At 41.4% G+C, this 25,752-nt stretch overlaps 3 protein-coding genes across 3 annotated transcripts; 1 reads left to right on the top strand and 2 right to left on the bottom strand.

The window, feature by feature from the left end:
• Positions 1–508: 508 nt before the first annotated feature.
• Positions 509–17,650, top strand: LOC117857281 (THO complex subunit 2). Its single transcript, XM_034739866.2, has 33 exons — positions 509–825; positions 918–1,046; positions 2,063–2,104; positions 2,226–2,285; positions 2,391–2,453; positions 2,666–2,746; positions 3,781–3,855; positions 3,945–3,992; positions 4,087–4,155; positions 4,306–4,439; positions 4,894–4,969; positions 5,380–5,570; positions 5,856–5,936; positions 6,025–6,220; positions 6,622–6,810; positions 6,890–6,970; positions 7,060–7,179; positions 8,119–8,178; positions 8,380–8,507; positions 8,673–8,769; positions 8,849–8,977; positions 9,056–9,159; positions 9,366–9,543; positions 9,669–9,820; positions 10,483–11,089; positions 11,205–11,309; positions 12,450–12,605; positions 12,674–12,754; positions 12,851–12,926; positions 13,005–13,273; positions 13,974–15,014; positions 15,245–15,537; positions 16,997–17,650. Exons 1-33 carry the CDS (start codon positions 682–684, stop codon positions 17,064–17,066), a joined length of 5,325 nt encoding a protein of 1,774 aa, XP_034595757.1. The 5' UTR covers positions 509–681; the 3' UTR covers positions 17,067–17,650.
• A 383-nt stretch (positions 17,651–18,033) lies between these two features.
• On the bottom strand, positions 18,034–19,421 carry LOC117857283 (uncharacterized). Its single transcript, XM_034739868.2, has 2 exons — positions 18,410–19,421; positions 18,034–18,321 (listed from the first exon to the last, which is right to left on the bottom strand). Exons 1-2 carry the CDS (start codon positions 18,804–18,806, stop codon positions 18,287–18,289), a joined length of 432 nt encoding a protein of 143 aa, XP_034595759.1. The 5' UTR covers positions 18,807–19,421; the 3' UTR covers positions 18,034–18,286.
• Positions 19,422–19,566: 145 nt separating this feature from the next.
• On the bottom strand, positions 19,567–21,518 carry LOC117857282 (glycine-rich RNA-binding protein 4, mitochondrial). Its single transcript, XM_034739867.2, has 5 exons — positions 21,359–21,518; positions 20,594–20,732; positions 20,436–20,504; positions 20,218–20,324; positions 19,567–20,070 (listed from the first exon to the last, which is right to left on the bottom strand). The coding sequence occupies exons 2-5, from the start codon at positions 20,718–20,720 to the stop codon at positions 19,867–19,869; spliced, it is 507 nt and encodes a 168-aa protein (XP_034595758.1). The 5' UTR covers positions 20,721–20,732; positions 21,359–21,518; the 3' UTR covers positions 19,567–19,866.
• Between the last annotated feature and the right edge of the window lie 4,234 nt (positions 21,519–25,752).

The raw sequence follows: 25,752 nt of genomic DNA, 5'->3' as shown, positions 1-25,752 counted from the left end.
ATCTTCTTTTGTCTTCCTCTTGGGATGTTCGTGCTTGTGTTTGATTAGAGCCTTTATTCTTCTGTAACGTTCTTAAGCCAACCAACTTCAATACATTCAGGGAGTAGTATAAACTTATTTACTCCCTCTGTCCCAAATTACTATTCGTTTTTTGCTTTTCTAGATATAAACCTTTTAATATGCATCTAAATATATAGATATGTAGAAAAGTCAAAACGAATAGTAATTTGGGACGGAGGGGTAGTTTTTTAACAATTCTGAAAGCATATCATTAGCTACAATGCATTCTTTCGTGTAAATTCTATATACGTCCATTCTGATTCTGTCCTGTTGACGGCTTTGATCGCACAAGGCAGCCAACTTTATATTTGCACGCCTCCGTTTCGACCCATTTTCCGCATTCTTGCTCCGTTTACGCCTCTTCGGACCCCTAGAGTTTTCCGTGTTCATAACCGCAGAAGCCCAACCCAAACAAAAAAAAAAAAAGAAGCACGGCATCGCGTTCTCGCACACACCCCGCCTCCGTCGCCGTCTTTCTCCCCTTCCCCATCTGGCCATCTCTCATCGCCAGCTCGCCACCACCCCACCACGGTCCTGCTCCTCCCCCTCTGACCTCGGCACCTCCCATGAAACCCTAATCCCCCCAAAACCCTGACCCCGACCAGCACCACCTCCGCCGCCATGTCGCCCCCTCTGCAGGCGCCCGACTACAAGCACATCACGGAGGAGTGCCTCCGCGAATGGAAGGGCCAGTCCGCTGGCGCCTTCCGGCTCCCCGATCCGATCCCCATGGCGCGCTTCCTCTACGAGCTCTGCTGGGCGATCGTAAGCTCCCGGCACTTCGGGCTGCTTCGTGGTTAGGATTTGCTCAGCCCCGCTGGTCCTTCCGTGCTGATTGGGTGGGTTCGGCTGCGCAGGTGCGGGGCGACCTGCCGCCGCAGAAGAGCCGGGTCGCGCTGGATTCGGTGGTGTTCGTCGAGGAGGCACGGCGGGAGGAGGAGCTCGGCTCGGTGCTTGCTGATATCATCGCTCACCTTGGGCAGGATGTGAGTATGCGTAACTCGTGTTGCTGCCGTCTTGTGTTTAGTGGGTTCACTGGGTTGGTTGGTTCCGTGGTGCATGTTTAATTAGTCGAGTTTCTCAGTCTGGGATTGTGTTTCGGTGACTAGATGCGTGAGTATGAAGTGAATTGGCCACTCTGCTGTGTGTGTATTGCTTGCTGTGGTAGCTAGGTTGACAATCTAGCTGACTTGTTTGGTATTTTGAACAACATCTCATTTGTATTGGATACGAGCATTAGCTCTGGGAGTACTTTTCTTTCATGTACACTAGTGTTGTGATAAAAAGTTTCAGCTGAAGTCGTAACATAAACAAATTGAATAATGCTGTTCTAGCTTAATATTTAAGCATGCTTTTTGGTAGATCAGAAATGAACCAGATAATTGTCAGGCAAATCTATTATGGCATGATCTAGTCAGCAGCCTTGTACACATGAATGTGCATTCTACTAGCAGTAGATAGCTTTTTTTGTTCAAGCGATCATGAGTCATTTAATGAACTTCAATGCTAACATGAGAAAGCTTTTTCAGATAATGAAGCATATCAAGGGTCAAAAGCTCATGTATATTTTTTTGTTTCTGGTTAGGTGATTACAAACTAAATACACATGGTGCTATCCTTTTCAGCATGATCTATCCAAGATTGTACTGTCTGAATACATAACAATTACAGATTAGCCTTGATTTGTCAGTAAGAAGTTCTGTTTCTGGCATTTCTTTGAACTAAAAGGTAGAAAGCAGAGATGGCACTGTATAAAATGCAAATGCTATTATGCATTGAGGCTCTTGCCATTTCCCACCATATCATCTAAATACTTCCTTGCCTCTATTTTGTTATTTATTTGCTGCAATTGGGGTATTGACTTTTGACCTATCGCTGTTTTTCTCAATATGATCTTTTCCACCTGTATTTTTTTTTTGGGTAACATTTTCTCTTGTCGTGTCTCTATTTAGTGGGATTCCTCTTATAGTGTTTAGTCAAGCTGACTTGCTTCAACCTGCAGATTACAATCTCTGGTGAATATCGCAACCGTCTTGTTAAAATGGTAATAACCTAGGAATGACTTTTAATGCAAATGAACAATTCATACTTCTCGCTGTCTACTTTTCTTTTGATTCAATAATGTGGACCGGTCATTTATTTCTATTTCAATCCTCTTCCTTCAGACTAAGTCATTTGTCGAGTCCTCGATTACCGCACCTAGGCTTCTGCAAGAGCGATGCGAAGTGAGTATTGTTATTCTTTGTACTAGTGCACCGTATCTCTGTTGACATCAAGTTAAGATAAAAGCTGATACATGCTTTCTATTTCCTCCGCTCATGAATTTGAAGGAAGATTTCCTTTGGGAGGTTGAACAAAGTAAGCTGAAAGGCCAGGATTTAAAATCCAAGGAGGTATGCATAATGTACTAATTTGTCAATGTGTCATACACTTTGAATATTTTTAGGATTTCACAATCATGTCCTTTTATGCTGACATCTTTTTGTGGGGAACACACTGTTAATGACTTAATGCAGCGCTGTACTTCTACCTCACATTATTTGCTAATTTTTGTTTTATTTTAACATTCACTGTGTGGTTGATTGATGTTGGTTTTAAATAATAGGTTAGGGTCAACACACGGCTTCTTTACCAGCAAACTAAATTCAACCTCTTACGGGAGGAAAGCGAGGGCTATGCCAAGTTGGTATGTATATCTACTCCTCCTGACTTTTTCTGTTCCCCTTTTTTGTTCTTGTTGTGATTGTAGAGCTCAATTGGGTCATCCCTATAAAACATTGCTGGATGCACATCTATTTTATAAACTGGGATGTGGACTAGTTTAATGATCGAATGCCATGGTTTGCTATGAATAAAGATAGCCATAATCCCGTAGCTCGAATCATAGTCAATGGGTTTTGGACTAGTTTAATACTTGAATGCCATGGTTTGCTATGAATAAAGATAATCAAAATCCCGTACCTTGTATCATAGTCAATGGGTTTTGCTGCCATATGGCCTCGTGCATCTGGCTTGTCCTTGGCAGAAAGTCCATGCTCAGCTCTTGTGCTAGCCTGATCGAACTCCACTGCAGCACATGTTGCACTTCGAGTGCTGCAACTGGTCTAATCTTTCTCGTAGCCTGCTGTTGTGCCTAGTGACTCTTTTAAGGTGAGGAGGGGACTTTGAGAAGCCAAGAAAAATCCATATGTGAGAGTAAGAACTAAGAAGTAGTTTGTTAGGATGAGGTCAAAGTTTGATAATATATCAGTTTTATGGTTTTTTTTCCCTTGAGTTTCTTAGAGATGACAGAGGTTGAATGAACCAAGCAACAACCTGAACAGTGTGCAAGCAAGTGCTCAGTAGGTGTCTGTTAAAGCAATAAAGCTCATCTTGATGCTTAATTGATGCTAAGGATTGGAATTTAATATCAAAATGGCTGGGAGCTATGAGTGTATAATTCTCAAAGCAACTGTTATAAATGCGTTTGATAAATTCTAGATGGCATATATTTTATCACTTTGGAAAGAAATGCTAAGTGTGACTATAATTAGAAATGCCGCATACTGTGTATATATGTATACCTTTTGTAGTTTGAGAATTACCTAAACGATTGTACTTTGCCACTGTCTGGGATTTCTTCTAGTCCTACTCTTCCTGTAGTTCCTGAAGGTTCTTTCGTGATGCTTATTAAAGTTTAGCTGTTTCTACCCTATTCATCTGTGTGTCTGGATCATTCAGGTGACACTCCTTTGTCAAGTTGGCTCAGATCTGGCTTGCCAGAATTCTTCTTCAGTTACAATCAGCATTATAAAGGTTGTCAGTAAGCCTTAATTCCCGTTGTGCTATATATATTTTTAAAGCTTTTTGTGCTACCGTGTAATAACATGTTGTTATTTTGTCAGTCATTGATCGGTCATTTTGATCTGGACCCAAATCGTGTATTCGACATTGTGAGTCTTCAATTGCTTTGGCACTGTTATCAAGTGTTGGATAGTATGTTATTGAAGTTTGTGTAATCTTGTTATTCTTGTTGCTACTTGCTAGGTGTTGGAGTGCTTTGAAGTCTATCCAGATAGTAACATCTTTCATCAGCTCATTCCTCTTTTTCCTAAGGTATTTGTTCTGTCATAACCAGTAGCCCATGATATTATAGTCATAATTCATGTACTATTTTTAGTCTTCTAACACATTGCTCACATTTAATGTCTGTTTCCACCACGTCAGTCCCCCCCCTTCAGTATCTTACAATTTCCTCTATTACAGTCCCATGCAGCTCAAATTTTGGGGTTCAAATTTCAGTACTATCAACGATTGGATGTCAACAGCCCTGTTCCATCTGGGCTTTTCAGAACAGCAGCTTTATTGGTCAAATCTGGTTTCATTGACCTTGATAATGTGTATGTTTCTTAACAGTCCTCACATCCCTCGAGAATTCATGATTGCTAACAGTCATTTTAGACATAATTATTCACATGCTTCTGTAATTTAAATGATTATCTGATTATGTTTTTATTTTGTCCTGTGAGGTCTGCTAGCTTTGATCTGTCTAAGGTGTAACCAACTGAAAATGATGTTTATCTTAAATTTTTTATCCTACTGTGGTGGCCGTTTCTTAGTTTCTCAATTTGCTATTTTTTTCAGTATTATTAGATGTGTATCAGTTCATTTTCCGCAAGTTGTGGCAAACATAGCTGTGCTGAACCAAAGGAAACTCACATGAATATGATTCCGCTGATTGTAGTCTTTATGCTTTTGCTTTATGTTGTATAATATAGCCTGATTGCTGCCAGATCTATTATTGTTGATTACCCTTCTCAAATGGTTATGCTTCACGATTTTTTTTTGTTTCAGCTATTCTCACTTGCTTCCAAATGATGATGAGGCATTTGAGCATTTTGATTCTTTCAGTTCAAGAAGAATTGATGAGGTTGGTATCCCTTTAACTTGTAGAAAGTCTATGCAACTAAGGAGAGTGTCTATGTTATGTTTGTTGCATACGATTTAGCATGAAAGGGAGTGACAAAGAAAAGGTTCAGGGAGGGAAATGTTACGAAGTTTCTGGAACTTATTGCTTTATGTACTATATAGCCATCCCTTTTGGTAACTCCATGGTTTTGTTATACATTTTTGGGTAACTACATGTACTATGTTATCCTTTCGCACTAATAAAAAACAGAAGGAGCATTATTCCTTTGTTTCTTAACTGGAACTGTTTCTAATTCCACGCATGAATTTGTTCTTGCATTACCACTATGGTTGTATTGTTTCCTTTTTAAGTTTAATTGGACTGATTGAAGCTTTGACTGATGAGCTTACTCCTCTTTTTCTTGACTGCAGGCTAATAGAATTGGCAAAATCAATCTTGCTGCTACTGGAAAGGACCTTATGGATGATGAGAAGCAAGAAATCACTATCGATTTGTACACAGCGTTGGAGATGGAAAATGATACAGTTGGGGAGCGAGCACCTGAGATGGAAAAGAACCAGAAACTTGGGCTTCTTCTTGGTTTTCTCTCTGTGCATGACTGGTAATATACATTTGTTCCATCATTTTTACTTGCTGTATAATTGAGCATGTTGAAATGTATTACTATTAGTTTATTCATAGATTGCAACCACATTTCTGCAGTAAATGCACTAGTAGTATATTGAAAAAGCACAACTACTCTTTACTCACATTTCTGCAGTAAATGCACTAGTATTGGTTTATCTGTAGTGTGAGGATATTGAAAAGCAATTTTTAGCATAGCCTTGGGACACAAGGTGGTTGTTGTTGTAAGTATAACTGATTTCCCCCCTCTGTTCTTTCTCAGGTACCATGCACAAGTACTCTTTGAGCGTCTTGCACACCTAAATCCTGTTGAGCATATTGAAATTTGTGATGGATTATTCAGGTTTGTTGTATTTCTTTTGTTCCAATGATTATATTTCTTGATTTTACGCAGTTTAATTTATATTTATCTCTATTTTTTCTTTACGCAGAATGATTGAAAAGGCAATGTCTTCAGCCTATGATGTAGTTTGTCAACTGTATTACTACTTACCTCCTAAGAATGGTGCTGACCAGACCGACACATCTGCCCTGTCCTTAAGTTCATTTGATCTACCAAAAGAGTTTTTCCAAATGCTCACCGCTTGTGGACCATATCTTCATCGCGATACTCAATTACTTCAAAAGGTAACTTAAATCTTTCTAGCATTGCCATCGCTGCATTGCTGCTGCCATCTTTATATAACTGATAGTTTTGTTCAGTGTACTGATGTCATATATTATTGACTTGTGGCATTCTAATTCTTACAGAAGCACCAGAGTAGGAGCATTTGCATTGCATCTATTTATCATAAGTCGTAACTAGAATATCACTGTCATTGCCAACTTGTAACAAATCAGCAGTCGAGTTTTGCAGCCTAACAGCACATAATGTTAATTTTGTTAGTGTTCAAAGCTCTGAGTAGGTTGCGCTATGAAATATCTTTGCTTGGAAGTTGCAAATGTCCAGTTCCATATGGATTTTTTAGTAGCAAAAGCTGTTGGACATTATCTACTTAGTGATCCATCGTTCATGTTTACCTTTCCAGGTTTGCAGAGTATTAAAAGCATACTACCACTCATCAAAAGAGTCAACCCGTGCCACAAGTGTAGTTTCACCAGAATTTCGGATTGAAGAGGCACTTGGGTCATGCTTGCTTCCTTCGTTGCAGCTCATCCCTGCTAATCCTGCTGTTGATATGGAGATATGGGGGGTTCTTTCCCTTCTTCCTTATGAGGTTTGTCATATCATATAGGTTTTTTACCACTCTATTAATGTATTAGCAGTTTAGTATCTTGACTTTCCTTAGTTTCCAGACCCGCTATCGTCTGTATGGTGAATGGGAGAAGGAGACTGAACAAAACCCAATTGTCCTTGCTGCAAGGCAAACTGCAAAGGTCATCTTTTTAACTGTCTAATGTTTTTTTTCTAATCTATCACTTAATCCATTTTAAATTCACATACATCCTTCTTTTTAATATATCAGCTGGACACCAGAAGGCTCCTAAAACGGCTGGCTAAGGAAAACCTGAAGCCGCTAGGCCGAATGGTTGCTAAACTTGCTCATGCAAATCCTATGACTGTGCTCCGGACAATTGTCCAACAGGTACATGCAACCGAAGCTGTGTGCATGTAATCGCTGTTTTTATTTATTTTTTTGGTAGGGTGGGGTGAGTGTGTGGGGGTCTCTCTCTCTGTGTGTGTGTGGGGGGGGGGGAGGGGGGGGGGGGTCATGTGCTGCAGGTATATCCAAACGTTCTATTTCCTTGGGAAACCTGAACCATCATACTTTTTCCTAGTAACTGTTACGTCATAAACGAACATATTTACCTCAGCAATGCCAAGTCACCTCCAGGTAATTGTCCCTTGTTCCAATTGACAATGGGATAATTACCATCGTGAGGAATACAAGGCAGGGAAGGTTCTGGATGTTAGAGTATATTTGGTAGTATAGGAAATATCTCGGGGAGGCTTCTTGCCCCCCGAAGTCTTGTACTCCTATATATTCGCCCTCGAGCGTCAATGCAAAACAACGCACGATTTGTACGCAATCTATCCTGCCTACAGTGACATTCGTGAGTAAGACTGCAGATGGAATGCAAAGTTTATTGGAGATTAAGACTATTCACTCTTCTTCTTGATTCATTGTGGATAGCATTTGGGAGGATAGCTATACCTTTTATACGGGTGACGAGATAACATCTGACTTCTGGAAACTTCTCTGTAATATGCGCAATATAGACACTACCAACAAGAAAATTACCTACTCTTCTCTCTAATTTTAAATTAACCTTGCACTTGTGGGCACTGCAAATCAAGCATTGTTGTTCGTGGAGAATTGCAGAGCAAGGACACAGTTAGGGTTTCTAGATTGTAATATTTATTATTTTATTTTTTCTTAAGTGCTGAAATAATGGTTAACTTGCAATCCATATGTTCTGGAACATAATTTATAGTCATCCCTTGAGTTGTTTTGACTGTGTTGTGTCTTCAATTCTCTGTGCACTTTACCGATGTGTTTACAGTTGCATGCCAAAATTTGCAGGTCGAAGCATACAGGGATATGATCACGCCAGTTGTGGATGCTTTTAAGTACTTGACTCAGGTAGTACCCGTTATTTTGATTTATGTATCATGCTATGTTTATAGTAACCAAACACTTGTTTGGTATTCTATTGTTTAATTGTATTATTGCATGATTTATGAATGTACCTGTGCCCTTTTACTGTATCAGCTGCAATTAATTCGACATGCCTTTGGATTGTCATCTGTTTTACTCAGAGCATTGTTCTATCGAAATTTACAGCTGGAGTATGACATCTTGCAATATATTGTAATTGAACGCTTGGCTCAAGGTGGTCGTGCGAAACTCAAAGACAATGGCCTTAATCTGTCAGATTGGCTTCAATGTCTTGCATCTTTTTGGGGCCACCTGTATGTACCTTTTCACTTCAAGCTGTTATTACTTTCTGGCATCCTACATATGATTTTGCTTTGTCGCATTTGATTACTCTTGGCTACTTTACATTCACGGGTTAGCCTATTCAGTTTTGGGGTTTATAATTGCTGTAACTGTTTTGGTTTAATTCATTTTTACAGGTGCAAGAAGCATAATGCTGTGGAACTGAGAAGCCTTTTGCAGTACCTTGTTAATCAACTAAAGAAGGGTGTGGGCATAGAACTTGTTGTCCTGGAGGTCTGTTGTCTGCCCCTTTTAAGCCTCTTCTTGCCTTTGACTTGTACGGTTCTGAAGCCTAACATAATTATTCACGCAGGAGCTCATTCAGCAAATGGCGAATGTGCAATACACTGAGAACATGACGGAGGAACAAGTTGATGCTATGGCAGGAAGTGAGACTTTGCGGCAGCAAGCTTCACTATTTGGAGCGACAAGGAACTATAAGGTTGTGAGGAACATGCTTCTTTCTCAGTAGCATATTAAGGTCAACTTTTTTTTTACTGAAAATTGAATTGTTTTGTAGGTATTGAGTAAGTCTACAAACAGGTTGAGGGATTCATTGCTTCCAAAAGAAGAGCCCAAACTTGCAGTTCCTTTGTTACTGCTTATTGCTCAGCACCGATCCAAGTAAGATTTTTATTAATAAACTTTATGTCTACAATTTTCTGCTGTAGTCCTCTTCACAGTAATGCTTTGTTGGCTTGTGCTCAAGTTGTTTTAGTTTCCTTCTGGTTTCCTGACGAAAATTTATGTGTTTGCAATAGATCCTGTCATATCTAATTCTAGCTTTTTGCACCAATTTTAAATCTTGATAACATCGTTTTTATTCTCAGGATCATAATAAATGCAGATGCTACATATATTAAAATGGTCAGTGAGCAGTTTGATAGATGCCATGGAATACTTCTTCAGTATGTTGAGTTTCTTTCAAGTGCTGTAACTCCAATCGCCTATGCTCAACTAATACCACCTTTGCAAGATCTGGTTCACAAATACCACATTGAGCCAGAGGTAGCTCCTACCATCTCTGCTACCTTGCTTACTTTTATTATTGGTTGTGGGTTTGGGTGGTGCTACTTGTTTCTGTGCTGTTCTTCCATGTTGGTAAACATAGTTGTATTTATCTTTAAATCCAGGTTGCTTTCCTTATATACCGCCCGGTGATGCGGCTTTTTAAGAGCACTAGTGGAGGTGACACCTGTTGGCCTCTTGATGATAACGAGGAAGGAGAATCTGTATCATCTGATGATCTTATCTTGCATCCTGACTTGTCTCAGGAACCGATCATGTAAGTCTTCCATGATTAATTTGACTTTTTTTTATCAGTATGGCAGTATGCATGTTTCTCATTACATGTTAGTTGGTTTGATGGAGATGATATAGTTGTAGTATAATATAATCCCTGAACACCCTGTAACCTGGATTAATCTGTGCCCTTATTTTATTTCTTCATCTTGTCTATCTATTCATCTAAATTATTTCTTTTCTCCTTTAATCGTCAGTTTCCATTTTTGACTCCAATATTATGGGAATTGCGGTGCTATCGTTTTTTTTGAAGAAGACTTACAAAGCAAGCTAATTGTTCCTATTTTCCTCCACCATTCGTTATCTAAATTCACAACTGTTGAACTTCTCAAATGAAGGCTTGAATGAACTCCTCCACCATTGGTTCACCTGTATTTAAATGTTAGTGGCGTTTCTTTGCTGGTTGCGGTATTTCTAACCTGGAGGATCTTTCTGTGCATTTCTCATGTGGTTTTTTTCTTGGCTTAATAATCCACTTGAAAGATCTGTAATTTCAGATTTAGAGATAATTAACTTGGGAATATTGATTAGCTCAATGTGTAGAGTTTAGAAATTCAATACATGTTTGTTGAAGATCTGCCCAGGTACCTGACAAGTATTTAAAGTTCTCCACTCATGTTTTTTCTGTATTCTATTTTGCTACAGGTGGTCAGATCTTATTAACACAGTCAGGTCAATTCTGCCAGCAAAAGCTTGGAACAGTCTTTCACCAGATTTATATGCTACTTTCTGGGGCTTAACGCTCTATGATCTTCACTTCCCAAAAGACCGTTACGATACAGAAATCAAGAAGCTGCATGACAATCTCAAACAATTGGAGGACAGCTCAGATAACTCTAGCATTGCAATTTCAAGACGTAAGAAGGACAAGGAGAGAATCCAAGATTTACTTGACAAACTGAATAGTGAATCTCAGAAGCACCAACAGCACATTGCATCTGTGGTCCAAAGGCTAGCCCGTGAAAAGGATAAGTGGTTGAGTTCCAGTCCAGATGCACTGAAGATCAACATGGAGTTCCTACAGCGCTGCATATTCCCACGCTGTGTTTTTAGTACGCAGGATGCCGTATATTGTGCTACGTTTGTCCAAACACTACACTCACTTGGGACTCCATTCTTTAACACAGTCAATCATATTGATGTCCTCGTCTGTAAGACCCTTCAGCCAATGATATGCTGTTGCACAGAATTTGAAGCTGGCAGGCTTGGAAGGTTTTTTCACGATACATTAAAGATGGCCTACTATTGGAAGGTATTCTAACCCTTGAGGTTTACCACACATTTATTATTGTTGTATTCATTGTATTATGGAGTCTTGGTTATTGTTTTTTAACACTTCTTAATTGTTTTCCTTCAACACCTCGCAGAGCGATGAATCTGTGTATGAGCGTGAATGTGTAAACAAACCAGGTTTTGCTGTATACTTCAGATACCCTAACAGCCAGCGTGTATCTTATAGTCAGTTTGTTCGGGTAGGTTTTATCCATCCTTAAAGTTATATTTACTGCTGCTTGAAATTCTTTTCGTGTACATTCTATCATTTATCGTGTAATAAATGAAAAAAAAAGTAGTCATGTAGACCTTTGTTTTATGCTTCAATCACAGTTGTTTAGAAGAAATGCCTCTATAAGAGTATATTGTTATGGATACTCCAATTCTGTAATTGTGACAGTTCCCAAAAGTTCTCAGTGTGGTCTAAATAGGGTCCACATTGAGGGACACTGTTGTATTGTTGAGATGGACATGTTTTTCTTCTCTCATCAATCCACAGATGGCTTGCGGAGTTTACTAGGAGACAATTGAAAAATTAACCCATTGTAGGGATTGGCTATTAAGTCATCTCGTCTTTAGGATTATGTGGAGGTTAACAGGAGACCTGGTACATGCCCTTGGATGTGGTTTTGATGCATCGTTTTTTGACAGACCAGAGCGTGTATGCTCATGATTATGCAAAGGTTCCTTGAAAATTTGGGAAGTTCCTATGTCTTAGAAATACGGCCTCCACAAATCCACCTGCCTTTGGTGCATCAAGCCCTTTGTCTGATGTCTCGTGGGGGGTGCTATTGTGTTAACACTCGAGACTCACCTAATGTCATATATACAAAAAATAATAATTTGCTTATCAAAATTCCAGAATTTAGGAAAGCAAAGTTATTCTGTTAATTATACGAAGTGCTTTCGGTTAATAGTTGTTTGTTACTTGTACTATTGTCATCAAATGAAAAACAATCAGAACCTGTATGCGGCTGTCTCGTGTTCAAGACAAGCTGGATTGCTCAATTAGAGTTTGAATGTGTGGGGTATTGAAGAGGCGGAACTTATACATCGAATTAGTATGTTTTAGTATCTGCCATTCTCTGTATGTATATTTGGTCATGCTCACGGCCACATTTTTACTAGTGGAGCTTCTGTTGTCCTAATTCATGATATTAATTCAATGTATTTGAAATACCCATTGGTATTATTATATTTTTGGTATCATGCACCCTTTTATATTTTGGTTTTGACTCGAAAATTTAGGAAAAATGTTATACCTGATTCTGTTATTCACTGTATCGACACCGTGTGGTTTTCTTCATTTTTATTATTTTGTACTTTTGTATTTTTGAAAGGTTCATTGGAAGTGGAGTTCAAGAATCACCAAGGTGCTTAACCAATGCATGGAATCAAAAGAATACATGGAAATCCGGAATGCCCTAATTGTGCTTACAAAGATTTCCAGTGTCTTTCCTGTAATTCGTAAAAGTGGGGTCAATCTTGAGAAACGGGTAAGCCCCTTACCAGTTATTGCTTATGTTATGCTGCTGGTATATTTCTCACCAACCTTTTTAATCAGGTGGCTAAACTTAAAGGGGATGAAAGAGAAGATCTTAAAGTTCTTGCTACTGGTGTAGCTGCTGCTTTGGCTGCTCGCAAGGTAAGTTCGACAATGCTCCTAATTAGTGTTTTCCCCATCCAGTAGGAGACATCTATTTATATACAACACAGACGAGCTAAATGCTCTAATGTGCAGAGTTCTTGGCTATCTGAAGAAGAGTTTGGCATGGGCCACATTGATCTGAAGCCAGCAACAGCAAGATCTGCACATGGTATATTTAAACTTATGAAGTTGTTATCTTTAAGTTTTGTGATTAGATTGAGCATTATTAATCTTTGAATCTCCTCAGGAAACCAGTCCACAGATCCCTCGATGGCAAAAGATCAAAATGCCCGTGCAAAGTCTATAGAGAGTAGGCATGAAAAGTCAGAAGCTGCTATGAAGCCTGATGTTCAACAAAAGAAGAGCTCTGTGTCTGCAAATGGATCTGATAATCAAATACCATCTTCCTCCATACAAGGAAAATCTTCAGGGACTGTACGTGTGGCTGATGAACCTCCAAAACCTGTATCTGATGAGGGGGTTAAGGTTTCTGCGAGGCCTACTTCAGAATCTGAGGTATCTCCCAGAGTTTATATTTTGTTAATTTGTATGGTCATCACACTTGAATTCGATCGAAAAGGAAACAAAAACATAAGAATATTTTGCAGACACTCCACTAAATATAGGCTGGTTTTCATTTGGATTATGCATCTTTATGACTTCATCATTATGTAGCTCTGGTTAATCCATATGGAACTTTCACTAGTACTCAGAAATTTTTAAAGTGACTAAATGAATCAATGGCAACCTATATTTAGAGTGAGTAGTAAATTCTTTCTCGCTCTATAATTTGATGTGATGATTTTTTAATATTTATTCAAAAGCTAGCTTGCCTATTCTTTGTCCTTTATATTTTCATGGAACACTGCCCAAATCTTGAGGGCTATTTAGATTTTGACATTTGGTACTCAATGTTATAACAATTGCAGCAAAGCTAACTAAATATGTCTAAAATGGAAACAGTTTGGGTTCTCTTATAGTTTTAGGTAACAGCTGGCTAAACTAAGTTAAGGGGGAGGTGAGGTTGCTTCGCAACTCATTATAGAATTATTGAATTCCACATGGACATAACTGTCCAGAAAAGTAAGCATTTTATAAGCATCATTCTTTCAAATGAAAAAAAAGGACTAATCATTATGCCTGAAGGCATCAGTTAGCAATGTTGAGTTGGACATGAGTTGTTGGAATTTATTTCAGTTATTCTTTTATACAACAGACAAGGGCGCCACAAAAGCGTGCTGCACACAGCACTGGGAAGATATTGAAGCATGATGTGGCAAAGGAAGATGCAAAAACTGGAAAATCTTCCAGCCGGAATGTAAATCAACAAGCTTCAACCGCTCCTGTTGACAGAGAACCTTTGTCTCAGGCAGCCGATTTTGTCCAAGATACCAATTCCACTAGTAGCAATGGTAACTTGCATCCAGCGCCGCGAAAGGTTTCATCCTCCTCCCAAAGAAATGCAGCGTTAAATGGAGCAGCTAATCCCTCTGGTGAGGCTAATGAGCTGACTGACTCTACTTTGAGACAGCAAAAAAGACTTGCTCCAGCTGAGGAACAGGATAGGTCAAGTAAGCGAAGGAAAGGAGAAACTGAACCCCGAGACAGTGATTTGAGTGAACACCATGTAGACAAGGAAAAGAGTTTGGACTCACGTGCCGTTGATAAGTTTCGTTCAGTAGATCATGAGAAGAGTACTAATGAGGAACAAAACTTAAGTAGGGCAGAAAAAATAAGAGAGAAATTTGATGATAAATATGACAGAGATCCAAGAGAAAAATTAGATCGAGCTGAAAGGCGCCGTGGGGAAGATGCCATTGACAGATCAACAGATAGATTATCAGATAGGAGAGAACGTTCTATTGAAAGGATGCAAGAGAGAGTTACAGATAAAGCTCCTGAAAAAGGAAGAGAGGATAGAAATAAGGATGAGAGGAATAAAGGTAAATATGCTGAACCTTCAGTTGACCGGACACATTCTACTGATGAAAGGTTCCGAGGGCAAAGTTTGCCACCACCTCCACCACTTCCCACAAGTTTTGTACCCCAATCAGTTGGTGCCAACCGAAGAGAAGAAGATGCTGACCGAAGGGGTGGGAGCGCCAGGCATATACAAAGGTCATCTCCCAGGCGCGATGAGAAAGAAAGGAGGCAGTCAGAGGAGAATGCTTCGTCATTTCAGGATGATGGAAAGCACAGAAGGGAAGAGGATCTTCGTGATAGAAAGCGTGAAGATAGGGATGTTCCGTCAAACAAGGTAAAAAATGTCCTTGCCAGTTTACTTCCTCTTCCATCTGGTGTGTGACTACTGTGTGCTCTTTGTTTTGGTTGCATCAGTATGTATTTTGTTTTGTGCTCAATGCTTGTTATCTGCAGTTTGAGAGCTGAAGAACCTAGTGTTGTAATTTCACATATGCTGACTTGTGAGATTGTTGTTACTTGAAGAACCACATGTTTGACTTATTGAGTCCTTTGTTGATTGTGTAGGTAGATGACAGAGATAGGGAAAAAGGGACTACTACGAAGGAAGACAGCGACCCTAGTAGCGCTTCCAAACGAAGAAAGGTTAAGCGAGAACAGCCTTCTTTAGAAGCTGGGGAATACGCACCTTCTGCTCCACAGCTTCCTTCCCATGGAACTGGCAGCTCACAATTGTCTGATGTACGAGAACGAGAAAGAAAAGGTGTAATTTCACAGCATCGTAGTTCGCACACTGATGACCTTCCTAGGACGCATGGCAAGGATACGACAAGCAAGCCAAGTCGTCGAGAGGCTGAACAGTGAGTTCAATGAAGAATAATTTCTTGTTGAAATATGCATTGCACAGTTTCCAACAGTTTGCTCACTTGTTTTCAGTTGTTCTAATTACATTTTCACAGAAGTTCTGATATTCTGCACAGAAACTAAAGCGCTTTATGTAAATCTAGGATGTTATTTTTCCTTCGAAATAAGGGTAACTAAAAATAACTTGGGGCTTGAACTTTACGGAAATCAATGACAATACTCGCTCCAGTCAGAGACAAGTGGCTTTTTTGCGTTGCATAGAGTCATATTATCTAGTATGTTTTGAACATTTGAAACTGATATGTCCCCAAAAAAGTAGTTACGTCATATTATAATTTTCTATATTTACAAATATATTACAATTGACATCAGTGGTCAAAGTTACATTTTGGGACCTTGTTCTCCAAATCGACTTGAACTAAACTTTAGGAAATGTTTGGATGAGACATGCTTTATAAAAGTGTGATCATGCATAGCTGATTTTGTTTATCATTTGTAGTTAGAGCTTGTCATGCTTGTCTTACTAATACGGACATAAGCGAACTTCATTTTCTCGTGGTTGAAAACCATGTTATAGGAAAATTGCGGAGCTAAAATCCTCCACGAGATTTGTCTAAAGCCATAAACTTATCACCCGTGTCAAAGTCCCAAACGTGCGTTGTACTTGATGCTAAACAATGCCTCATCCAAAATCTTCCATATACAGCACATGTGTGCCCCACTGCCCCCATCTTCCATTAATCAAACTAGATGTAATCTACATTCTCTGGAATTACATGTCAATACATGATATAGTGTCCAGTTATCTATCATGACTTCGCCCTGCTAATAAGCTCGTATAGTCCCATAGCAGATGGAAATAATATCTTGGACTAAAATGATACATATTTAACCAAATGTTGTTTGGTAAAGTAGTTTTGTACAAGGGATCATCTTATCTAAATGGTTGAACTATAAAAAATTGCCAATATTCCATCTACGATGACAATGTAAGTGGGGCCTAGTACAGTAGCCCTGCATATCGCGCGAGCTTGGTGGTGTTTTTGGCAACCCTGTCTTTGTCCGTACTTGGTATGGAAGCAAATCCCCCTGCATGCTTTTTGTATTAATTAGTTCTACCTGAAATTGTGGAGATAATTTCTAACAGAATGAAAATTTTAATCTTCATCCTGGCTCTGGCTCATATGCTGGAATCATTTTTAATAAATTTGTAACATATATGTAAATTAAAGGGAAATAACAGGCGAGTCAGTGGTTCAGATTTATTTCTCCGTATGGCTCTAGCATCAAAGAATTTGTTTTGAAGCGTTTTATGATTGCCAGTGCTGTCCACTTGCAAATATGTGTGCAGTATTTACTATTTAATGATCATTTGAAACTTTTGTGAATATCAAATCCATTTGTTATGCTTGGCATTCTCTTTTCTCTAATGAACCGAATTTGGTTTAAATGCAGAATGCATGATAGGGAATGGGAAGAGGAAAAGCGGCCAAGAACTGAAACAAAAAGGAAGCATCGGAAATAGCTGAGCAATGCTGATACGGATTCAGTCGAACATCATAAACTTCCTCCAAGCACAGTAGCAGATAAATTTCATGTTTTCTAGTATTGAGAAAACATGTTTCAGCATAACTAAGCAGATAGATTAAGAATATCCTGCTGGCGCCAGTTAGGGAGATGTGGAGCTAATCAGCTTAAGATGACCATAAAGTCTTTCATGTCCAGTACTGCAAATAGAAGCACGCCAATGCAGAATTTAACCTATGGAGATGGGCCATGTTTAGCTTCATACATTTTATGGTGTAAACAATGTGGAAGGTGAAGAAAATACATATGGGCAGCTTACAGTTTTTTTGTACTGTGAACATAGATGATTGGCTCACCGTCCGGCTATTTTGTATTTTATTACTAACTGCTAACATGTTTGGTGTAGGAAGCATATGGATCACCATTTTTTGCACGGTCTAGGATTAAATGTTAGGGAGGCAGCATGATTGAAATGTACATATTGTGGTCGGAAATTTTGCTTAGATGTTTTTCTTTTCTGTTTTATCAATGTTTAGATGTTTTGCTACTCTTAGCGTAAAGCGTAATGTGCTGGTTTCTTTTCGTGGTTCTGAGCATGTTGGGATGAATCGAGCACGGATGGCTTCTTGTCGTTTGTCCTTGTGTTTTGATCATTCGGTCTCCGAACGCACGGAGAAGATTGAGATTTGATTATTCTGTCTCGAACTTACGGAGAAGATTGTTTTTTTTAAACAGTAGGATTTTGTGTAGGAACGGGGGAAGATTCATCATGTTCGTTAACAGGTAATAGTGCAGAACTGGATTTCTTTTAATTTACCTGGCTTAGCTTGTAAATTGGGCGATTAGCAAATTTCTTCTGAATTTTTACATATGATGCTATGAAGATGTGTCGAATCTATCTATGAGATAGATAGCTGGGTGATGCCATCAGGGACAGCGCAGTATTTTCATGTTTGAACAAGGACTGGCGATGGTCGACGCGGCGGGCCAGCAACTTTTACGTGTCGACATTTAGTATTTCTAATTTTTCAAAGTTCCAACAAATACAGCACAGGATTCAAAACCATGTAAATCCAAAAATTCCGTGAAGACAGATAGCTGTATCATGACTTTGTGGCAAAGCGATGCGTCATGCTCATGCGTGTGTTGATGGCAGTTGCCCACTGAATCGTCGTGTGCTCAGGTTTTTCCTGGCAAGTGCCAAAGGACCCAATCACTTCACTTCCGGCCCTTGTTCTTCTTCTGCTGTTTAGCTGTTGATCGGCAGGAAATAGGAAATTAATCGGTGTTATGAAAAAAAATCACGAGGAAAGAAAGAAGCAAGGCGTGATGATCAATTACCCAGCCTCCTCTTGGCCTCGGATTTGGCAAAGAATTCCGCCCACTCGTCCGTGAGCACGAACACCGGCTCCTCCTCCTCGTCCTCCGCCGCCTCCGCGCCCAGCAGCCCCGGCTCGGGATCTAACTCCTCGACGTCCTCTCCTACGGCGGCGGGGGGCGGCTCCGGCTGCCAGGGCGCCGCGCCCAGGTTGGAGTTGGGGAAGAACACGGGGGCCGGATGCTGCTGCTGCTGCCTCTGGTGGTGGACGCAGGCCGGCGGCGCGGGAGCGAGCGAGTGGGCGCCGTGGAGGTGGTGGCAGAGGTGGATGTGGACATGGTGGTGATGGCGGGGGTCGAGGTGGAGGTGGAGCACGTGCTGGTGGCGCGGAAGGCCGGGCCCTGGTTGCGGCGGATTCATGGTGCCTGTCTTTTCGGCGGAGGTGGGGATGGTCGGCGAGTCGGCGGCGATGGTACGGGCTGTCTTGAAAGGAAATCCAGCTTTTGCGAGAACGAAAGGGGGTGTTCGATTTGAATATAAATCAGCAAAACCTGACTTAATTTTGGTAATTAATGTTTACAACGGTTAATGTGATACTGCATCCTATGGGAAACATAAGTTCACTAGGATTACAATATGGTATAATACCATACAGATATGTTACTTGAAATGAAATAGTTAAATATTATGAATACATTTTCACAAGGAGTCAGTAGTGCCAACTGCGTGTTGTTAATCAAAACTTTTAGATAGACATAATTAAGATAAAGAAAGTTTAACTTACAATAAACCTAGATGGAGTTTATTTTCTTATCAGAGCAAGTAGGTATTCGCTCGGCTACCGGCTAGGGTTTTAAATCTGAACAAGTATGAAAGGCGACGGGCATATGATCGTGGCGGGCTCGACCAAAAAGAAAGTGAGTTTCAATCGCTTTACATATTGCAAAAAAAAACCCTAGGTGCATTTAACTGTTTAACACGACTGCCGTTAAATTTGCCTCGCTGTACACAATTGAGTTTCAAATCAAGCAAAAATAGCTGGGCACAAAAGAATCGAGTTGTTCAAATGATACGGACATCCGGAGTACAAACAACAGCAGTGGTATCTTTTAGCTTCGAACCCGTCTTTCAAAAGGAAAGCAAATTTGCAACAATTGATAACCGAACACATAAACCAATCTAGATAGCATTGGCAACCAATTTTTCGATAATCAACTGGTACTTCTGTACACATTGCAATAGATAGGGATCTAAAGTAATGCGCTCAAATTTTGTTCTGTTCTTCTCACGAGAGAAGATGCACGCAACTTTGCACTCTTCAAAACCACCACCAGGCAAAATTCGGTAGCCCCTGAATTGCACCTAGTGTAATCATTTAACCAACTTCAGAGCACGAAATAGTAAACAGGAACAAGGGTTCACATAAGCCACACATCAGGTCCTAAAGTCCATTATTTCTTTTTGATAGTCAGCGCACTTTTTAAAATGCATCCTGACCCCCTCCTCCAGAACCATAGCTTTGGTTGCCACCACCATAGCCGCCGCTGCCACCATAGCCGCCACCGCCACCATAGCCACCGCCGCCGCCACTGTAGCCACCTCCACCATAGCCACCACCACCACGGTTCCCTGCAGGCGGCCTCTCATTAGCGAAGTTCACACGGACACTCCGCCCATCAAGTTCCTGCAATTGTTTCCAGTCTCCATTTAGACAAATGCAGTGGTATAACCATACTAGAGACAAAGGAGCAGGAGTGTGTAATCTTGACCAGCTAATGCTACTAAACACTACTAACTTCATTTGAAACACAGGAAAAGAGATCTCGCTCACCTGACCATCCATGCTACTCACAGCCTCCTTGGCCTCATCACTGTTGCTGAAATTCACAAAGCCAAAGCCTCTTGACCTTCCAGTCTCCCTGTCTGTGATGATCCTTGCTGCAACAAGAAAATGTAACATATTAAAACAGAAAATGGACCATGATACAACAGCTAAGCAAAACAGATCAGCCAACCAACTGCTAACTCAACATGTAAATGTATACTAACCTTCAGTAACCTCTCCAAAGGTGCTAAACGCTTGCCTCAAAGTCTGATCATCGGTACCCCAGGAAAGACCTAACCAAATGACACCGAATAAACATAAAGCAAAAGTGATGGCTTGCTTGTAAACATAAATCAAAGAAAACAGAACAACAAAAACTCACCACCAACGAAAAGCTTGGTGGACATCAGCCGAGCAGCATTAAACAATGCAGGAGCCGAACTGGCAGGGGCACCGCTTGTCAGAGCGCTGTGCCTTAGAAGGCTGCCGAGCTTGTTGAAGGCCGCCATTGAACACTAAACCTGGACATTGAACAGATAAGTCAGGTAGACACAGACTAGCATGACGTAGAACGGCTACCACAAAGAATAAAAAATCTCTGCCACGAACATTTCCAAGATGTTAACATACTTAAGCGCATTTAAGCTAGAAGTCAGATAACACACCAATGAGCCTAAACCAAACCGGCCTAGATAGAAATCACATAGCACAGGAATTTAGAGGATCTGATTTCTTCCTGGCGAGGATCAACCAGGTTAATGTAAAACCTACAGAATTCATCGAATCCTAAAATTGGCACCAGCAAACTGGGAGTCAGATGGCGCACGAACGAGCCTAAACCAAACGGGCCTAGGTGAAATCACATAGCATAGAGAGGATCGGGTTCTTCCACGCGAGAATCCTAAGATTCGCACAAGCCAAAACATATCCCCAACAAATATGCACTAAACAGCACGCACGCGAAGAAATCCCCTTCCCCCTACCGGCGGGAGGCGAGATCCACATGTAAACAGCGATAATCGGTGATACCCTTTCCTCCACCCAAGGATCCAACAATCCCCCTCTGCCCCCGACTAAAATCAATCTAACCAACGCGTAGCGCATCACCGAGGATCGAGCGGAACAAGGCGGCGGAACGGAGACGTACCTGAAGATGGGATGGGACGAGGCCGGACGAGGAGAGGCGGCGGAATGGGGAAGAATGAAAGGGGCGGAGGCGCGGCTTGGGGTTTAAGAAAGGAAGAAGGCGGCGGCTAGGGTTTTGCTTGGCGTTGCCTCGCAAAATATCTCGCCGGTTGGAGGCGCCAGGAAAATATCCGCTGGCCGGATACGCATAACCTAACTGAAAATTGCCACGGGCACCCGGATAGCCCGCTCGTTTTCCCCCCAAACTTATTAAAAACCGGGTATAATTTAGAAAAAAACTCAATTCCAGTGTAGCAATGCAAATAGTTCTTATTAAATTCATAAGTTTTATACCTTGAATAAAACACGCAAATTACAGTTATTATTTTTTTACATTCTATAATACTACTAGAAAAGGGGCAATTTACAACGTTGTGACACCATGAGACCTTGACGTTCTTATTAGGTTAAATTGACTTGAATTACAAGTTCCTATTATCTGCCAAGAGAAAGAATGGAAAACTGTCCCATATTTTTGTTGCTTGGGTTTTTTTTCTCTTTGAGTAATTACCGACATAAGATTTCATTTTGTTGTTGCTCATTTTTTTTAGACCCATTTTGTTGTTAGCCAGTGTTCCCATAGCATTTCGCTTTTGCGGCGGGTCTCCGCACGCAGCAGTAGGACCCACCGAGCTTTTCTTGGGAAGACTCTGGTGGGCTGATAAGTTTAGGAGCGCCCAGCCCAGTTAAACTGAGTCCTGGGCTCATTTTGTCTGTGGCCTTCTAAATCACAAGCAGCGCAAGCCATTTAAGCCCAATTCACTCAGCCCATGTTCTTGGGCTTCAGCATTCGTGCTGTTTTCCGAATGAATGATTGGTTGCATACCCAGTGTGTTCACACTGTTCACATCATTATTTTTTAAAGACCCGGCACCGTCACCGGCATTATTAATAAGAAGTAGAATGTTTACATGCGCAAGATGCGTAGAGTCACAACGAGAGGGTCACCCTTCACAGTAGACTACTGGAAGCGGCAAAAAAAACTAAAGTGGTTGCAGTCGGTGTTTCATACTCAGCAACTTACTAAGGGTATCCCAAGATAATAAATTGGTGGGAATCGTCAAACCTGGAGATACCCGAGGTAGTAGATTTGTGGGATCATTGAACCTGTAACTCGAAGGTAAAAATGAGGACACAAGACACAAATTTATATAGATTCAGGCCGCCAGAGTAGCGTAATACCCTACATCCTATTTGGGGTGTTGTATATAGCGCCCTGTGCTTGGGTGTTGTTTGGTGTTGAGGATTTAGTTCTCTATTGTGATTTTATGAGGTCTTGGTCTACTAATATTGGGATCCCTGCCCTCCTTTATATACTTCAGGCGCAGGACTAATAGTCGGTTATAAGGAGAAATTCTAGTAGAATTATATGGTATGAGTCCTAGTGGGATTACCATCCTTAATTCCTTCTCGCAGGTACTGGGGCCTGACAATTACTCGCTAAATGTAATTCCAACCCACTGTCTTGCCTCATCACGCAGCTCCTCCACTAGTTGCTGTCTGGATTTCTGTTGTTGTCGAAAAATCCGTCCATTTCTCTCCTGCCATAATCGCCACGTAGTCAGAATGACTAATGTGCGAGCACCCCGTTTATTTGACGTATCAGACATCGACAAGAACCAAGTGTGCATATCGTGTTCTTTCCATTGAGCAGGCGAGATGGAAGGCAGCTCGCCCATGCTCCCACCGCTGTCCACACCTCACGGGAGAACGGGCATGAGATGATTTGCCGTTTCCAAATTCCTTTCACACAGAGGGCAGAAATATTCATTTTCCCATCCTCTCTGTAGTAACCCATCAGCAGTCCCTACTCTATTTCGAAGGAGCAGCCAAGTAAAGAACTTGCATCCAGAAGGAGCCCATGGTTTCCAAATAGCTGGAGCACAAGCAGACAACGTTGTCCCTTCAAACTGCATGTCGTATGCCGATTTCGCCGTGTATGGTCCTGATGCTGATCTTGTCAAGGTGATCTGATCTACCTCCTCCGAGTGCAAATCAACTGCCTCCTCCTCAATCAATTCCCAGAACCTGAAGAACTCCACCAGTAAATCAAAGCTCATGTTGTGACACACATCCTTAACCCAGCGAAAACCTCCTAGAGCTTCTGCCACCGTTCTGTTCTTACTCTTGCTATGTTGATTTCCAGAACATGGCCTTTTTCCCATTATTGATTGTGACTTTTGTAGCAGCTGCAAATAGGGCCCTGTCTGTATCGTCAATCGGCAGTTCCGATCCAACCCACGGTTTCTCCGGGTTTGTCCATGAACCACAGCCACCGTAGCTGAAGGGCTCTGCCAAATCGTTCCAGGTCCAAGACGCCCAATCCACCTTGTTTTACTGGCCGGCAGCACTTCCCCCCATGTAGTTCCTGACAGCCTGCCCCTAGAAAGCGTCTTCTAGTTTTATCAAACTCCTTGATGAATTACTTCGGGGTTTTGAGGGCAGTCAGTATGTATACTGGCATTGAGGAGAGTACTGACCGAACCAAATCCTCCTGAACTCATTAGCTTTCCTTGCCAGCCTGACAATTTTGCTTTAGCTCTATCCAGGATTGGCTGCAAGTGGACAAGTCGCAGATGGCCTAGTGTCAATGGCAGCCCCAACTATAAAATCGGGCTGGCCGTTGAAACTATATAGGATATCATCGAGGTTTATTCCAGCACATCCTATATATGCAACTGCGCTTTTTGCCACATTAATCTTTAAGCCAGTGGCCTCTCCAAATTGGGACATGATCCTCATAACCAAATCAACGTCCTCCTTGCATGGATTTGCAAAAAGGGCAGCATCATCGGCATAAAGAGACAATCGTAGCTTGGCATTACGCTCCCTGAGTGGTGTAAGCTGTCCCTGGTCTGTTGCGAGCTCGAAAAGACTTTGCAAGGTGTCAATTGCTAGGATGAACAGATATGGCGAAAGTGGATCTTCCTGTCGTAGGCCGCGCTCATGCATGAACTTGGGCCCTGGTATGCCATTTAACAGCATAGCCGAAGAGGAAGAGGCTAAGATCAAGGATATCCAATTTCTCGACCTTGCCGAGAAGCCACGTTTCTGCAACAGCACAATGAGGTACTCCCATGATACAGTATCAAAGGCCTTTGAGATATCAAGCTTGAATAGCAAAGATGGCGTCCGAGTCCTATGATACGCCCTTGCCAAGTTCCTGACATAGAGATAGTTGTCTTGGATGCATCTCTTTTGGATGAATGCACTCTGGGAGGATGAGACTAGGTCGTCGCCAGAACCTTTGAGACAAGTTTTGCAAAGGAGTGTATGAGGCTGATTGGCCTACAATCCGAAATGCACTCAGCCACCTCCTTCTTGGGGATTAGTGTGATGTTAGCTGAGTTCAAGCGTTCCATTGGTCCAGTGTGTAAATTGTACAAGCAGTGGAAGGCCTTTAGCACAGACCTACTGATCACTGGCTAGCAAACCTTGTAAAAAGCCCCAGTAAAGCCATCCGGGCCTGTGGCCTTCTCCGTCGGCATTTGGGAAATGGCGTCCCAAATTTCCTTCTCCGTGAAAATTCCATCCAATTCTGCCCCTTTAACGGTGGACAGATTTAATGCTTCCCAGTTAAATGTACATGATCTCTGCACTTTTGAACCCAGTAGTTCCTGAGAATGTTGCAAGATCTCTTGTTCCTTCTCTTTGTGACTCCATAGAACTTGACCATTTCTTTTCTTTAAGGCTGGGATCATATTTTTCCTCCTGCGCGCTGTCATCCGCAGATGAAAGAAATGGGTACAGGCATCACCCTCCTTCAGCCATATCATTCTAGAGCTCTGCCTTCTTCTTGAGCGTTCCACTGCAGCTAATCCAAGCACTCTGACTTTAAGATCTCGCAATAGTTCTACTTCAGCCACCGAGAGATCTCGATGCTCCTGCGCCTGATCCAGCCGGAGGATCACTTCCTGTACCATATGCAGCTGCATCCTCGCATCACTGAATAGAGTTTTGCTCCACTGTTTAAGAGTTGTAGCGGTGTTTTGCAGCTTGTTGTGGAGGATCATCATGGCATTGCGGCCCAAAACTGGTTTTTCCCAAGCCTCCTTGACCACATCAATGAAACCTGGCACTCTCGTCCAGAATTGCTCAAATTTGAATTTTGCTTTCCTCGGTGTACCTCCTTGATGGCATAGAAATAAAGGACTGTGATCTGACATTGAACTGGAGAGGGCTTGTAAACAAAATGAAGAGAACAGTATATCCCATTCATTGTTGCAGAACAAACGATCCAAGTGAACTAACGTTGGACTTAGCTGCCCATTGCTCCATGTGTACTTTCTGTTGTGTAGTGCAATTTCCATCAATTCACAATGATCTAAAGCATTTCTGAACTGCCCCATCAGTCGT

Source organism: Setaria viridis, chromosome 5 (assembly GCF_005286985.2).
Source record: "Setaria viridis chromosome 5, Setaria_viridis_v4.0, whole genome shotgun sequence".
Taxonomy (NCBI): domain Eukaryota; kingdom Viridiplantae; phylum Streptophyta; class Magnoliopsida; order Poales; family Poaceae; genus Setaria; species Setaria viridis.
The sequence above is the reverse complement of the archived record's forward strand: the minus strand, read 5'-3'. Positions and strand labels throughout refer to the sequence as shown.